The following is a 15435-nucleotide window of genomic DNA, read 5'->3' as shown; positions in this document are numbered from 1 at the left end:
AGTTCCAGGAAGATTTTTTAGAATATGGGCTGAAAGCATCAACATTCCTTACCAAAATATCAAAAGCGGTTTCTAACACTTGGTAATATTGTTCTTTGAAACTTCTTAGAACTGAGCATCCATAACCCTCATTGATCTCAGTACTGTTGTCCTTCAAGCTCCTATAAGAATGGTCCATTTAACCTTGCTTGTAGTATTCAACAGCTTTCCTAATCCAATGTCCCAATGTCTTCCATATTCTTTCAAAACCAGCATGACCAGGTCTGTCACAGCAACAGCCCACTTCTTAATACCAACTTTTGTTTAACTCACTTTTCTGTTGTCATGACAAAATGCCATGATCAAGGTAACTTATAACAAAGAAAGTATTTAATTTTGGATTCATGGATGCAGAAGGTTAGAGTCCATGACCATTATAGAGGTGGGGCATGGTAGCAGACAGCAGGTAGCAGGCATGATGCTGGAGCAGCAGCTAAGACTTTACATCCATATCCCAAATAGGGAGCACTGAAGGCTAATTGGGAATGGCCCTGGCTTTTGAAACCTCAAAGCCCACCCTCAATGACACATCTCTTCCAGCAAGACCACACCTTTTAATCCTTCCCATATAGTTCTACCAACTGGGGATCAAATATTCGAGTATATGAGCTTATGAGGGACACTCTCATTAAACCGTCACAGATTCCCTTTTAACAACCTAGAAGGGAACAGAAAGAAAACCAACCAACCAACCAGTCATACAAATAAAACGATGATATGGAGATTAGACCATGCAGAGACAAACTTATGAGACCTGTGGGATAGGAGAGAAAATCTTAACATAGATCTAAATTAAGATCTTCAAGGAGAAAAAAACAGAAACAGAGGCAACAGTTAAGAAATAATATATATGAAATTGACAAAACTGAGAAGAAACAGGATCCATAAATCCTATAGGTTCAATATTACTTAGGCTCAGGCTTATATTAGATAATAATACATATCTATACTAAATTCACCAAAGATGTCAAAAACAAGGGACATATTTAGTGAAGTCAGAGAAAGAATTTACAAAAATAAAATGGCAGATAAGATAGTTCAGCCAATAATGGTACTTATACTACTGGCCTGGTGACTTGTGTTCAGTGTCTGGAACCCATGGAAAGGTAGAAGGAGAGAAATGACTCCACAAAGGGATCCTTTTACGTCCCTACAAGTGATGTGGCACACACACACACACACACACACACACACAATCACATACATGCATGTGTGCACACACAAGCACACCCGCAATCACACACATACACAACACACAACCACATATATGTACACACAAGTAATTGATTTAAAACAAAATAATAAAAGAAAAATTCAGCATTTTCTTAGAGTGTCCAGAGTGTTGCTTTGAAAGACACAATGCCGAAGCAACTCTTATAAAAAACAGCATTTAATTGGGGCTAGCTTACAGTTTCAAAAGTTCAGTCAATTATCTCGGCAGGAAGCATGCATGGCAGCATCTGAGCAGGCATGATGCTAGAGGAGCTGAGAGTTCTACATCTTGTTTCAAAGACAAACAGGAGAAGACTAGATTCCAGGGAGCTCGGAGGAAGGTCTTTCAAAGCCCACCCATACAGTGACACACTTCCTCCAAAGAGGCCATACTTCCTAATAGTGTGACTTCCTGGACCAAGAATATTTAAACCACCACAAGCACCAATTGAAACCAGAATTATAAGGCAAATATTGTCAAAGTGTTGAGAAAAAAATAACTGTTAACTTGAAAAAACTCTACTCTGGGGAATCGTTCTTTAAGAAATGGGGCTATGGTCTGGAGAGGTGCCTTGTTGGTTAAAAGTACTGGCTGCTCTTCCAAAGTACCTAGGTTCAATTTCCTGTACCCACATGGTGGCTTACAAATATTTGTAATTCCAGTTCCAGGGATCGGACACCCTCTTCTGACCTCCATGGGCACTGGGCATGTACATGCTGCATGTACATACATGTAGACAAAATACATATAAAAATAATAATGCCATGGTAATAACAGGTCATTAATAGGTCACTGCTGGGCAGTGGTGGTGCACATCTTTAATACCAGCTCTCAGGTAGAGGGGGCTAGATCTCTGAGTTAGAGGCCAGCCTGGCCTACAGAGTAAGTTCTAGGACAGTCAGTGCTACACAGAGAAACCTGTCTCAAAACAAACAAACAACAAACAGAAAGAAAGACAGAAAAAGAAATGGGGCCATGTGTTGATATGGAAGCAAAATCTAACAAAGTTTACCATTCTTAGAAGCTGCCAAATGGGTCAGTATTTTTTAAAAGTAGTTCTCTCTCTCTCTCTCTCTCTCTCTCTCTCTCTCTCTCTCTCTCTCTCTCTCTCTCTCTCTCTCTCTCTCTCTCTCTCTCTCTCTCTCTCTTTTTCTGTGTGTGTGTGTGTGTGTGTGTGTGTGATGTGTGTGCAGGGCCAGAAGAAAACATCAGATTCTCTGGAGCTGAAGTTAGAAAGTGCCTTTGAACTACTCAACAACATGAATGTTGGGAACTAAACTCATGTCCACATGAAGACCACCAAACGTTTCTGACTGTTACACCATTTTTTCTACCCCTCAGGAAGGCATTTTAAAGTTAACTCCTCTCTCCCAAAGATAGTTGGAATGCAAGTAAGAATGTTGAACAAATAAATGGTGTGCATGTGCATGTGTGCATGTGTGTGTGTGTGTGTGTTCTTCACTCATCCCTGGGGCTAGGAACTGAACCTGGGGCCTTGTACATACAAAGTGTGCAGTGTTTGGAAGTTATGGGTTTAAAGGACTGAACAGTGTAACAATCATATTTAAAACAGGACAGAGAAACCAGGTCTGACATACATCTGTAATCCCAGCACTCTGGAGGCAAAGGCGGGAAGCACAAGATTTTAATACCATTCCTCTGCCTTTAAGGAAGCAAAAACAGGAAAGAAAAGAGGAAGTGTTCATACATTGCTTGAAAGGGAAGATACTAACATTAAGCTGTGTTATGTTAAACATTAATGAGAGATTTCAGGAAGAAGACATAAAAGTACACATTTCAAACAGTAAGGAATATTTTGGAAAGGAAACAAAATGACAGAGAATGGAAGGAAGAGGGAAGCCAGTCTAAAAACTTAGTAATTGTATCATTCTTGGACACAGAGCCGAGCTCAAATGTGAGTGAAGAAAAACTAAGCCCTAGAACCAAGAAGGGGAGCTCAGTATGGGCATCACAGGTATCCAAATGGGTTATAGATCTTGAAGCCTGGGTTTGAGGGTCTTGGTGCATGGCATGCCGGAGAGAGGGTCAGGCTATAGGCTCTGTAGTCAGGGAGCTGGGCTGAACAACTATCTGACTAGTTTTATGTCAACTTGACACGAGCTAGAGTTATCTGAAAGGAGGGAACCTCAATTGAGAAAATGGCTCCATAACATCCAGCTGTGGGGCATTTTCTTAATTAGCAATGGGTGGGGCCATCCCTGGCCCCAGTGGCCCTGTGTTCTATAACAAAGCAGGCTGAGCAAGCCATGGAGAAGCAGCCAGTAAGCAGCACCCTCCATGGCCTATGTATCAGCTCCTGCCTCCAGCTTCTACCTTGCTTGACTTCCTACAATGCTGAAGAGCAATATGGAAGTGTGAGCCAAATTTCCTTACCTACCCTACTTGACTCCAGCTCATGGTGTTCCATTAAAGCAACTTTAGTCCTAACTAGCACAACAAGCAATAGGCAGAAAGTGTTGTGTCTCTCCGTGAACTGATTTAGAATGGTATATGCAGGAAACAAACCAACCAAACCAACCAACTACTCCCCAACCTTACTGATAAACCAGTATCATAGAACCTCCATCCTTATCTTGAAAGTATTCTCTAGAAGCAGTCAAAGTCTTTATATTAAATCTAAGGACTAATCAATGTGTTCACCTAACTCTTAGAATTTTATTGTACTCAAAGTACAGGAAAACAATGGTGTTTGAAACACTAGTAAAAACAATAATGATAGTGAAACAATAAAAAGGGCCAAGGTGCAATATTAAAAAGAAATGTGCAAAGTTGTATCTGCAGGTAATAGGATAGTTTATAAAGAAAACAGAAGCAGTCGTAGATGTGAGAATTGATTGGGGAATTATCAAGGTTTCTAGGCACAAGATTAACATACAAAATTTTTTTATGTTTATTTTGCAGCCAACATAAACAATGAAGGAAATAAGGAGAAAGATACTATTCACAAAAGCAATGTAACAGAAGGTATGCCAAGACACTCATGAAGAAAATTAGCTAACAAAAGTAAGTGAATAAGAGAAAGGGTGTTACTAAATCAAAACCCAATAGAAAACAACTGAAAATGGAGGAACAGAGTCAGACGGCACTCTTCTGTATCCCCATGAGCTGATCTGAAGAGAAGGCCACAGTCAACAACAGAGAGTAAAAAAATATTCTAGAAATATTGATTGTTAGGTTTACAAAAGAAATGACATGCTGAAACTCAGAGGACTGGCCTGAAGAGCAGAAGAGGTGGGAAGGTTTGGGGGGCCATAAAAGGAAGAGAAAGTTACAGGAACTGAATTGCAACAACAAACCTCAAACAAACAAAAAACGTTAGAGCAGATTTGTTTGCTTTAACTGAGCCTTCTCTCAGGCTGGGACAATGAATGGAGCTATTCCTCGAAGACAGCCCTCTGGCAGAACAGGAAATCATAGTAAACCTCTAAATTCTAGAGCTCCTATCCCCTCCATCAATGTGGCAAGCAATGAGCCTGACAACTACAAAGAACACAAGGACTGAACTGACTCAGCTTCGGAGGTGAATATACTCAGGCAAAACTGTGGGTATCACAAGCAAGAAATCAGCTGGTATCCCGATGAGAGCACCCAGCAGCAAAGATAAGCATGCTGATCCTCTCTCCATTCCCTAGGGCCTAGGACACTGTGGCAACATCTTGGCTGAGAAACTGATCCAGTGCAGGAACACAATCTAGGTCTGGGAGGGGGCGGGGCACAATCTAGTCTAACCTGTTTTGAGTTACAGCCTCTCCACCCCTATCCCCCTCAGAGTCAGCTACAGATTATACTTTAGTGCTTGGAAGAAATTGCATTCATCCCAGAAGAAAGATACATTTGCTGATGACATATTTTTTTTTATGTCTATCAGTGTGTTCATGTATGAGTGTATGTGTACCATGTGTGTGCCTGGGCCCATGAAGGTCAGATTGCCAGGAACTGGAGCTATGGATATTTGTGGGCATTTTTGACAGAAATCACATAGTCACAAATACGTGATGTTCTGGGTTTCCTATTATGTTCTACTTGTTTATTTGTCTTTTTCATGCCAATACCAGACAGCTTTGGAGACTGTCTTAAAATCCAGTATTATTATGCCTTCAGATTTGTTCCTTTTACTCAGAGTTGCTTTGGCTATTCTGGGCTTTCTATAGTTTCATGTAGATTTTAGAGTATTTTTTCTGTTTCTATGAAGAATATTATTGGTAAGGATTGCATTGAATCTGTAAACTGCTTTAGGTAATATGGACACTTAAATAATAATGATTATTATTATTATTCCTTGGTGTTTTGAATGAGAATGACCCCCCCCCATAGCCTCATATATCCGAGTGCTTGGTCCACAGTTGGTAGAACTGTTTTAGGAGTAGGAAGTGTGGTCTCTGTCAAGGCAGTATATGAATAGGGGTAGGGTAGGCTTTGAGATTTCAAAAGCCCATGCTTGCTCCTCTTCTGCTCCCTCTTTCTCACTCTCTCTGTCTCCCTCTCCCCCTCCCCTCCCTCTACCCTCCCTCTCCCTCTCCCTTTCTCTGCCTCCTGCTTGTGGATCAGATGTAAGTTCTCAGCTACTGCTCCAGCACTCCCTGCCTGCCTGTGTGCTGCCATGCTTCCTACCATGATGGTCATGGACTCACTCTTGAAACTTTAAGCCAGCCCTCTATTAAATGCTTTCTTTGATAAGTTCATAGTGTCTCTTCACAGCAACAGAAAATTAGCTGAGGCATCTTCTATTCCATAAGGATAGAGTATCTTTTCTTCCCTGCCATCTTAAGCTTCTTTCATTAGCATTTCATATTTTTATTGTCAATATCTCCCATTTCCTTAGCTCAAACAACTTAATAGCAAAGAGTCCAGCTTAAAAAAAAATAGCAAATAAATGCCACGCATAGATGTTTCTTTAAGAAGGGCTGAAGAGGTCATGGCTGAGCAGTTAACAGCACCAGGTAATTGAGGACCTGGTTTGGTTCTCAGCAGCCACATGGCAGCTCACAAGCATTGGTAACTCCATTTTCAGGGGCTGTGTTCCTCACTTCTCACCTCTGCAAGTACCATTCACACATAGGGTGCAAATACATACAAGCATGTATACATACATACATACATACATACATGCAAGCAAAATACTCATACATGTCAATTAAAATGAGTAAATGAATGACTCTTTTAAAAGTTAAAACCAACACAGATAGTCAGCAAATATATGAACAAAAAGTGCAGGATTAGTAACCTTCAAGGAAACGCCATTAAAAACCACAATTAGATGTTATTGCAGAGGAAATGAAAAAATGTTGTGTCAAGGAGACAGCAGTATTCTCATCTTTAAAAAATTTGTTTGATAATTTCTTTTTATTTTTTGTGTGCATCAGTGTTTAGCTTACATGTATGTCTGTGTGAGGGTGTTAGACCCCTTGGAACTAGAGGCATAGACGGTTGTGAGCTGCCGTGGGTGCTGGGATTGAACCAGGATCCTCTGGAAGAGTAGTCATGCGGCACATCTTATTGCAACATTCCTTTTAAAAACACTCCAGGATATGAAAATAACCATGGAAGGGTAAACATACAGAGAATGTGTGGCATATATCCAGAAAGGAATACTATTCAACCACGAAAAGAATGAAATCCCATCATTACACCTACACATTAAATGACACAAGCTCCCAGTGTTCATTGAGAAATGGAAGTATCTGTGCTTGTGTGCTGGAGTTTTACATCTTTCTTCATCTGAAAGAAGAAAATCTCAACTGAGAAAAATGCCTCCATGAGATCCAGTTGTAGGACATTTTCTTAATTAGCGATTGCTGGTGTAGGGTTCAGCAACGGTGGGTGGTGTCAGCCCTGGGCTGGTGGTCTTGGGTTCAAGAAAAAAGCAGGCTGAGCAAGCCATGATAAGCAAGCCAGTAAGCAGCACCGTTCATGGCCTCTGCATCAGCTTCTGCTTCCAGGTTTCTGCTTTGCTTCAGTCCCTGCACTGACCTGCTTTGATGATTTGATGCTCAACAGCAGTGGGGACATGTGAGCCAAATAACCCTTTCCTCCCCAGGTTGCTCTGGTTATGGTGTTACATTATCATAATAATAACCCCAACTAAGACAGTATGTTACCTCATCCCCTATGCCTTTTCTGAGTGTTTGAAACTTCAAACGAGATGAAGGAAAGGAGGGAAAAACTCAGAGACTCCAGGAGAGTTTTCCAACAAGAATGATCTCAAGTAGCAGCTGGGAAAGCAGGAATCCAGTCCCTCCTGTCTCTGAGTCAGGGAGAACAATCAGTTTCCTGTCTTCACAGACAGTGTGGAGGCTCTTGCAGGTCCTTAGGAACTAACTGTGTGGAGAGAGGCAGTCTGCACCCTCCCCAGGCTCTTACCGTGTCCAGCTCTGATTCCAAGCTGCAGTTTCTTATGTGTGGGAACACTTCACTGTACTTGTTTGGGTAAGTAGATGCCAGGTAGTCCTTCACCTCCTCCAGGTTGCTGGCTGTCAGAAAGCCATCTTCAAGGTCAAAAGAATTGGTCAGCAGCAGAATCACCCTGCAGAGCAGAGCACCATCTTGACCTTCATGACTAAGAGGTCACTGGCTCCAAAACCTGGGAGGAGTGTGGGTACAGGGCTGAGCCACAGGCAGCCTCTTCCCTCTTCCCTCCTGCCCAGCGAGGAGGGGGCCTCCAGGCTGGTGACACTATTATAGGAAGAGCAACTCTGAATGCCTGTGCAGAAGTCTCAGATCTGAACAGACATAAGGACAGAAACTACCCCCCCCCCACACACACAGGCTGTTTCACATCTGGATAAGAAGCATCTTATGGAATTGTGTGGGATGGTGGGAGTGTTCTATGCTTCAAAATTAGATTAGTACCCATTGGCAGTGACAGCACTTAAATGTGGCTTATACCATTGAGATGCTGCTTAGAAATAAAGTTAGAATGACTTAAGTATATTTACTTATTTTCAGACAGGGTCTCACTATGTAGCCTTTGCTGACATGGAACTTGTTATATGGACCAGGCTGATCTTACACTCTAAGATGTGCTTTAAAGGCATGTATTACTACACATGTATTAGACTTCTTAAACTTTATTTTATACATACTGTGCACATTAAATTATTTTCATGTATACTGAGTTCCACTAATTTCAGTCTACTGTAGAGATAGCTACTTATGGTCAGTGGCCACCCTACTGGATATCTGAATATCTGAAAGATGGTCCTCTGAGAGAAGCCACAGACAGTAAACTGTGTAATCTCTTGAGAGTTGGCTAGAGAGGTTTTGGTTACATTTGAAATGGGGGAATGGAACTGAAGACACCTGCATGGTTTGCTGAATACCCTTTTCTGCTCAATGCAATGACCACCTTAGACTGCCTATTCCCTCCAAGGCAGGTAAGTTCATGGCCCCACAGTTTCTGGTGCTGGTGGCAGGCAGCCAGTGGCAATTGAGAAAGGAGAACTGAACCTCACATTGTAGACCCCTTGGTGGTTGGTGTCTTTTATCTACCCCTTGACTTCTGGGAACCTAGCCCTTCCCAGTCACCCTTTCAGCTCAGAGCTTTGGAGCCTTGCCTTTCCACTTGAGGCCCAAGGCTCTGAGGGACAGCTTAGACTCACTTGTTCAAGCAGTTTTCATAGTTGAAAGTGGCCTTGAAGCCATAGATGGAGAAGGTGACAATGCTGGCAAATATGGAGGTGGAGCTGTTGATGATGGACACAATAACAGCATGCTTCTGGCAGTCGTTGGAGGGCTCATTGTAGCTGGCAAAAGCGATCAGGCTGCCAAAACCCAAGCCCAGTGAGAAGAAGATCTGCGTGGCTGCATTGATCCAGGCCTTGGGGTTGGCTAGCTGTTCCATCTAGAAGGCCAGTAGGGATAGGGCTGAGGAATCCTGGAGGAATTGAGGAATTGAGGAATTCCCAAACTCTCCTTCGCAGAAGAGGGAGGCTCAGAGATGGAGAAGAAATTATTTCTAACACACAGGCAGTCAGGATGGCCTGAGGCTAGAGTCCAGTCTGTCCCAAACTGTCTCTAGTGTATTCTTTGGCCAGTAAACTACTCAACAATCTTCCTGTTATACCCACTATAACACCCTGCCCATGGAGAATGCGATTAAATAATGTACAGTCTAATAGTGCAAAACACATGGAACCTCTGATTCACCAGCCAGGCATTGCACTTGTTCATGCACAAAAATTTATCCATGAACTGGATGTGGAGTCCAGTCTGAGGTGACCCCAGCACTGATTCTTAAGGCATTCGGAACAAGGGTGTGCATTGTGAAAGCTGCCACAGTCATCTATTTCCTGCCATAAAATTTGTTAGGCAAAGAATGTGACCTACTTCAAATGCAATAGCATTCCCACTCAAGAATTCTGGCTAGGCTGACTGAAAGAAAGAGTGGGATCATGGCAACCTAGAGGAAAGGGTCTAAGGAAACATGGGAACAGATAAGGGACATGACTGGAGTGATAACCATGGACTCTAGCTCAGTGGAGAGTAAGATAGGGCTGTGGGTGAGACCTGGAACAGGGAGACCAGAATGAAGGCCCAGAACTAGAGGTGCGAGGCAGTGAGGGTAGCAGGAGGAGATGGATAGAGGATTTAATTTCCAGAATGCATGCTGAGGAGGAAGTCTGGGCACCCAGGATATCCTCGGCCTTTGGCCCAGCCTTGGGGTCACACCAGCTCTGCTGATTATGTATCTTACCCCCTTTCTCTTTCCTCCTGGGCATCCCAGAAAGGAACAATCCCCTTCCCTTGCAGCTCTTACCTTAGGTGTGAACATGTACATCAGGCCATTGGTGGCTCCATGGAGTGTAAGGCCACGGACCAAGTAGATAATAAGGACACAGTAAGGCATCGATGCGGTAAAGTAGACCACCTGTGGGCATTCAGAGACAGAGTAAAACTGCTGGAGCGGTGGGAATGGCAGGGCAGACAACCATCCTCACAAACACCTTATTTTTACAGCTGCTAAGAGCCTCAGGTGCCACAATTCTGATTAGAATACAGGGTCTGAGTGTGGTCAGGAGAAAGGAAGTGTGGGACATAACTGACCACATCTGTTGCCACCATAACATTTCTCCTTTAGTGGACTAGAGGTAGCAGGTACCCAGGGTTTTCTTTTCACCTTCCTTCAGCCTCTCTGTCTCTAAAAAACTGTTGAAGGAGACTGTTACAACATGTGTGAGTCTCTCTGTTCAGTATTTGAGCCAAATTTGGCTCTGAGTTTTCTGGAATCCTAAGAAAAGCAGGAACACCAGTCACTTACAAGATCTATGTTGTCCCTGAAAGGTAAATTAATTCAGTAGCTTGGGGCAAAGCCAGCTTTCCAAGCTAGGACCTGGGAGAGACCTGGCCAGGCATGCCCATTGGTGGAAAGCAGAGACTGGAACAAAATCCCCACAATAAATGCAATAAATAGTACTGATGGGATGTTGTGGCATCTTTCATAAGATGCCTTGCTATTTGGTAAAGCCAATCTTCTCTCCTCACCAGCATGCATCATAATCTAAGAATGCACGTTTGGTTGCTTCAGCAGGGTCACCTCAGACTTGGGTCACCCTGACCTTTGAAAAGCCTCAAAGAGCTTTCAGGTACATGTCTGCCTAGCCTGAGAGGGAAATTTTGTTCTTTTAGTTTGAATCCACCAACACAGCTGGTGACCCATGTCTTGTTGTGCTTGAACTATGCTCAGTCTTCTATTTCCTCCTTAGGATGGTACCATATTTCAAGAATTTTTAAGACTGTCAGAGGGATACCATGCAGAATATAGGGTATGTTTACCATGGCTTCTTATACATTTAGGACACTCAGGGAAAGCTCTGGAATTTCCTTCCCCGACCCGTGGACCATGTTTCTTAGAGATTTTCTTGAGTCCTCACCAAAATGTCTCTCTTCTCTTCCTGGTGGGAAGGATGGCTGGACACCCGATCTAGCCTAACCTATCAGAAGAAATAACTTCTGACCAATAAAAATTCAGAGGATAATAAAAGATATTTTAACAGAGAAGAAAAAGGCAGCACCTTTAACAAGATCAGTGCTTTCCCAATACATGGAGTTGCCAGGGGATTTCTGCCAGGGAGAGGATCATAGCATCAGCAGAGAAAGAGTACCTGGGCTCCTTGATCCTTATGCTCAGTTGTGGGGAAAGTGCTTTAAGAACCTGGCCACCAGGGGATTTAGTAACCAGTGTACAGTGTCCTTTCAGGCACAACACTGGGGTTACCATGCAATGTCTAAATGGCATAGCTTGTTCTAAGCTTGATGACTTATGAAAACCATGTCAGTGATGGAGAAGGCAGCTGAGGTGATCAGGAGAGTGAATACTAAGGGCTTGTGGGTTTCTCAGAAGAGGAAAATTGGAAGCGACTAAGTCAGAAAAGACACAAAGAGAACATTCATGGGTGTCACCAACATGAAGGGAATTCCTTGGAATAATCTGGGCTCTTTCCTGACTCTGCTGTCCCTGGCTGTGATTTTGGGGGACACACTTGACCTATCTAAGTCTTTTGGGGGTGTCATCATGTATCTACTCTGAAGGGCTATTGCAAGAATAAGACAATGTAGGCACGTGTCCAACTATGGATTTGCTTTGCAGAGTAGCTGAGTATGGAGCATTCACTCCAGCTTGAGACAAGTGCAGGTGATGGAAACACAGCAGACATGTTAGCCCTAGGAAGAATGGGAACCTGGACATCTAACAGGGAGAAAGGGCTTAGGCAGACAAAAGGCCTAAGCCAGGCATTGTGGTCTGCCCAACACTCAGAAGGCTGAGGCAGGGGGATCACTATGAGTTTGAGGCCAGTTTGGGCTATATAGTAAATTTCAGGCCTACCTGGCCTAAATAAGGAGACACTTTTAAAATAAAAGCCAAAACCAAAACCAAAGCCTCAAACCACAAAACAACCAAGCAAAACACAAATCAAGAAGAATAATCCAACAGTTCTAGGCTCCATTGAGTTACTGAAAGCACTTTGAGATGGGACCTCTAATCAAACTACACAATAAACTCAATGAAAGCTTCCCATGCTGAGGTCGCCCTATAATAATAGCTTTGGTATTTGAGGGGGAAGAACTGAATTGCCAGATGTTTAAAGCTCTCCATGAAATGCCCTGGCATAGCTGAGTTTGAAAGCTGGCTGGGGCCTCTCACTTTAGATTCAGTGTTACAACTTCAACCACTTCTGTCTGCTAGTAGAAGAACATGCCAGTAACACCACCCGTGCCTTCTGATCCAGCAAGCCTCTACTTCTGGATGGCAAGAGACAGCCCTTGGCATTGACCAGTATTAAGATGGCACTCATTCACCTACTCAGATACAGCACCATCACAATGCCCAGACTACCTTGCCAGTAGATTCAGTGCCCCGCAGGATGCACAGATATACCATCAACCAGGCCAGGGTGAGGCACAGTGCTGGCTCCCACTGCACTCCTCCATTTTCCTGGATGGATGGTGAGATGTTGAGTGTTTTCCTGTACCAGAAGTACTGTGTTGATGAAGCCTTCTCACATTCCTCATCGTAGCCTGTGCGGTTACTATTCAGTGGGCAGACAGACCATGGCAGGGGATCCTTTGGAATAAAGGGAGAATCAACAGAGAGTTAAGGGGGAAAGTCAGGGTCTGGGTAGGATGCTAGGAAGCGACTTTGATAGCAGGGTTTATACCTTGTCCTGTATGTATGGGCTAGTCCGGTTTGCTTTGAGCAACAGAGTACAGTAGAGCAAAGGATTCCTGGCCTAGACCTTCAGGGTTCTTACAGTTGTAGGCTGGAGAGATGACTCACTAGTTAAGAGTACTTGCTGTTCTTCCAGAGAACCCAGGTTAGAGTCTCAGTACCTACATGATAGCTCACAACCTTTAGTCGCAGGGGGTTTAACACACTCTCCTGGTCACCTCAGGCACAAGGCATGCATGTGGTACACAGATACCCATACACATAAAATGAATAAAATACATTTTAATAAGAAGCAAAAAAAAAATAGAGCTGTGGAGATACTTGGATGAGACTCTTGGAATGGTGAATTCATTTGGATGGAGAGGTCGCAGGAAGAAGATACTGGTGAGAACCAGCAGCCAAATCACAGAAGCCCTCATAGACTTAAAGCGTGGTTGCCTTGCCTAGACAACAGAACATGTAGTCCATTCTCAGCCCCCTGCTGAGGACACTGTAATCCACTCTGTTTCACATATCTGGCTGCACAGCTGAGAATACCTTGGCTGTACCCAAGATCTCCGGGGTGAGAGGAATATCAGGTTTTTAATGCCCATGCTGCATGGAGAAGCACTAGGTTATGTGAGAACTGGTTATAGTGGAACAACTGAGAAGAAGTTCTTCTCTCCCCTCATCTACATCAGAAGGGAGAGATGGTGTCCCTACATCTGCATGGCTGGAGGCACTTGCAGAACAGGACCCCCTCCCATGAAGAGGAGTCTAGTAAAGCAGCGTGCAGTTTGTAGGACTGGACCAAAGCTCTGGACTGTGATGAGCATGTGAGTGTAGATTTATGTGTACCATGTAGATTAATGTGCACCAAGGCTATGCCTGGCCCATAGCAAGTGTAAGTGAAGGTGCTGTGTCATTACCCTGTGACCTTGGAAGAAAGCTTATCGGGTGTGTGTGGGTAAGGGCAAGCTCCCAACCTGTGATGTATGGAATGCTTATAGATAGTAAAGTGGTATCTCCTAGATCCTTCTCTTCTTTCTCCATCTGTGAAAAGGCTGAGATGGGGGCAGATGCTAGAAGAAGAGTGGGGGCAGCAGAATTAGGGTCTCTGAGAGTAAAAGGGTGATGATGGGGAGAACAGGGAGAACGGGGAGAATGGAATGTGAATGGTGGAGAGGAAGATCTCTTATCTCTGTACAAAGGCCAGCTCTCAGTGTGGCACTATGGTTCTTCTAGTTATTTCCTACAATGCCTAGGTCCTTCCAGAGTATCAGTGATAAGATCTTGGATAATGCACTGTTTAAAATGGTTGTCACTGAAAATAGTTCCTATTGGGGCTGGAGAGATGGCTCAGCAGTTAAGAGCATTGACTGGGGTCCTGAGTTCAATTCCCAGCAACCACATGGTGACTCACAACCATCTGTAATAAGATCCAATGACCTCTTCTGGTGTGTTTAAAGACAGTCACAATGTATTCAAATATATGAAAATAAACAAATCTTTAAAAAAGAAAAAAAAAAGAAGAAAGAAAATAGTTCCTATAGGCCAGGCAGTGGTGGCTCATATCTTTAATTGCAGCACTTGGGAAACAGAGGCAAGCACATCTCTGAGAGTTCGAGGCCAGCCTAGTCTACAGAGCAAGTTTCAGGACAGCCAGCACTACAAAGATGAAACCTTGTCTCAAAAACAGAAACAAAACAAAACAACAAAAAAAGAGAGAAAGAAAGAAAAGAAAGAATGAATGAAGGAAGGAATGAAGAAAGAAAGAAAGAGAAAGAGAGAAAGAAAGAAAGAGGAAAGAAAGAAAGAAAGAAAGAAAGAAAGAAAGAAAGAAAGAAAGAAAGAAAGAAAAAAAGAAAGAAAAAAAGGAAGAAGTGAGAGATGAGGTGAAGACATGACAGGGGGATGAGTTGGTGACAGGACAGAGGGATGAGGTAGGGACAGGACAGGAGGATGAGTAACCATTTCAGACTTAACTGGAATGGTGACACCATCCCCATAAGTCCTTGCCACAGATTCTCTCCTGAGTCTGTCATGAGATAGTTTGCAATGTTTTCAGTACACTTCCTGTAGGAATTCCAGTGAAAGCTGTGGAGCTGCTCTGGAGAACTGTGCACATACACACATTTGTACAGCATGTCCTTACATTGTGACAAGTAGTGGACCCAGGTTCTGATGTCCCCGCTTGGTTCCAGCTGTGTGACTTCCCCCACCCTCTCCCCTCACTGAGAGGGCTCCTCTAGGCTGGTGTTCTTATCCTCAACAAACTCCCCACCTGGCCCTGAATCTTCTGCCCTTTTTTATTCTGCTCTGCACAGAGCTCACCTGGAAGGAGTGGAAGAGGTACCAGAAGCCCCAGGCATTGATGACATTGTAGTACATGGAGAGGAAGAAGGAGACCACAACACTGGCAACACCTGTGAGCAAGCAAAGGACCAAGCTGAAGATCAGATGTCTGTGACTTAGCCAGTGGCACTTGAATGTCAGAACTCTGGTGACATCTCAAGTG

General features: G+C 43.5%; 1 protein-coding gene across 3 annotated transcripts in view; it reads right to left on the bottom strand.

The window, feature by feature from the left end:
• The window catches only part of Slc6a20 (solute carrier family 6 member 20), an 88460-nt gene that overhangs the window by 57808 nt on the left and 15217 nt on the right, over positions 1–15435 (bottom strand). For 2 of the 3 annotated variants that reach the window (XM_052186864.1, XM_052186863.1), the window contains 5 exons: positions 15252–15343; positions 12606–12833; positions 10029–10139; positions 8872–9113; positions 7634–7796 (listed from right to left, as the gene is read on the bottom strand). In XM_052186864.1, the coding sequence (XP_052042824.1) occupies positions 7634–7796; positions 8872–9113; positions 10029–10139; positions 12606–12833; positions 15252–15343 (836 nt within the window). The remainder of the gene's footprint in view (positions 1–7633; positions 7797–8871; positions 9114–10028; positions 10140–12605; positions 12834–15251; positions 15344–15435) is intronic. The other variant, XM_052186865.1, reaches the window with a different exon arrangement.

Source organism: Apodemus sylvaticus, chromosome 7 (genome assembly GCF_947179515.1).
Source record: "Apodemus sylvaticus chromosome 7, mApoSyl1.1, whole genome shotgun sequence".
In the NCBI taxonomy this organism is placed as follows: Eukaryota; Metazoa; Chordata; class Mammalia; order Rodentia; family Muridae; genus Apodemus; species Apodemus sylvaticus.
The sequence above is the reverse complement of the archived record's forward strand: the minus strand, read 5'-3'. Positions and strand labels throughout refer to the sequence as shown.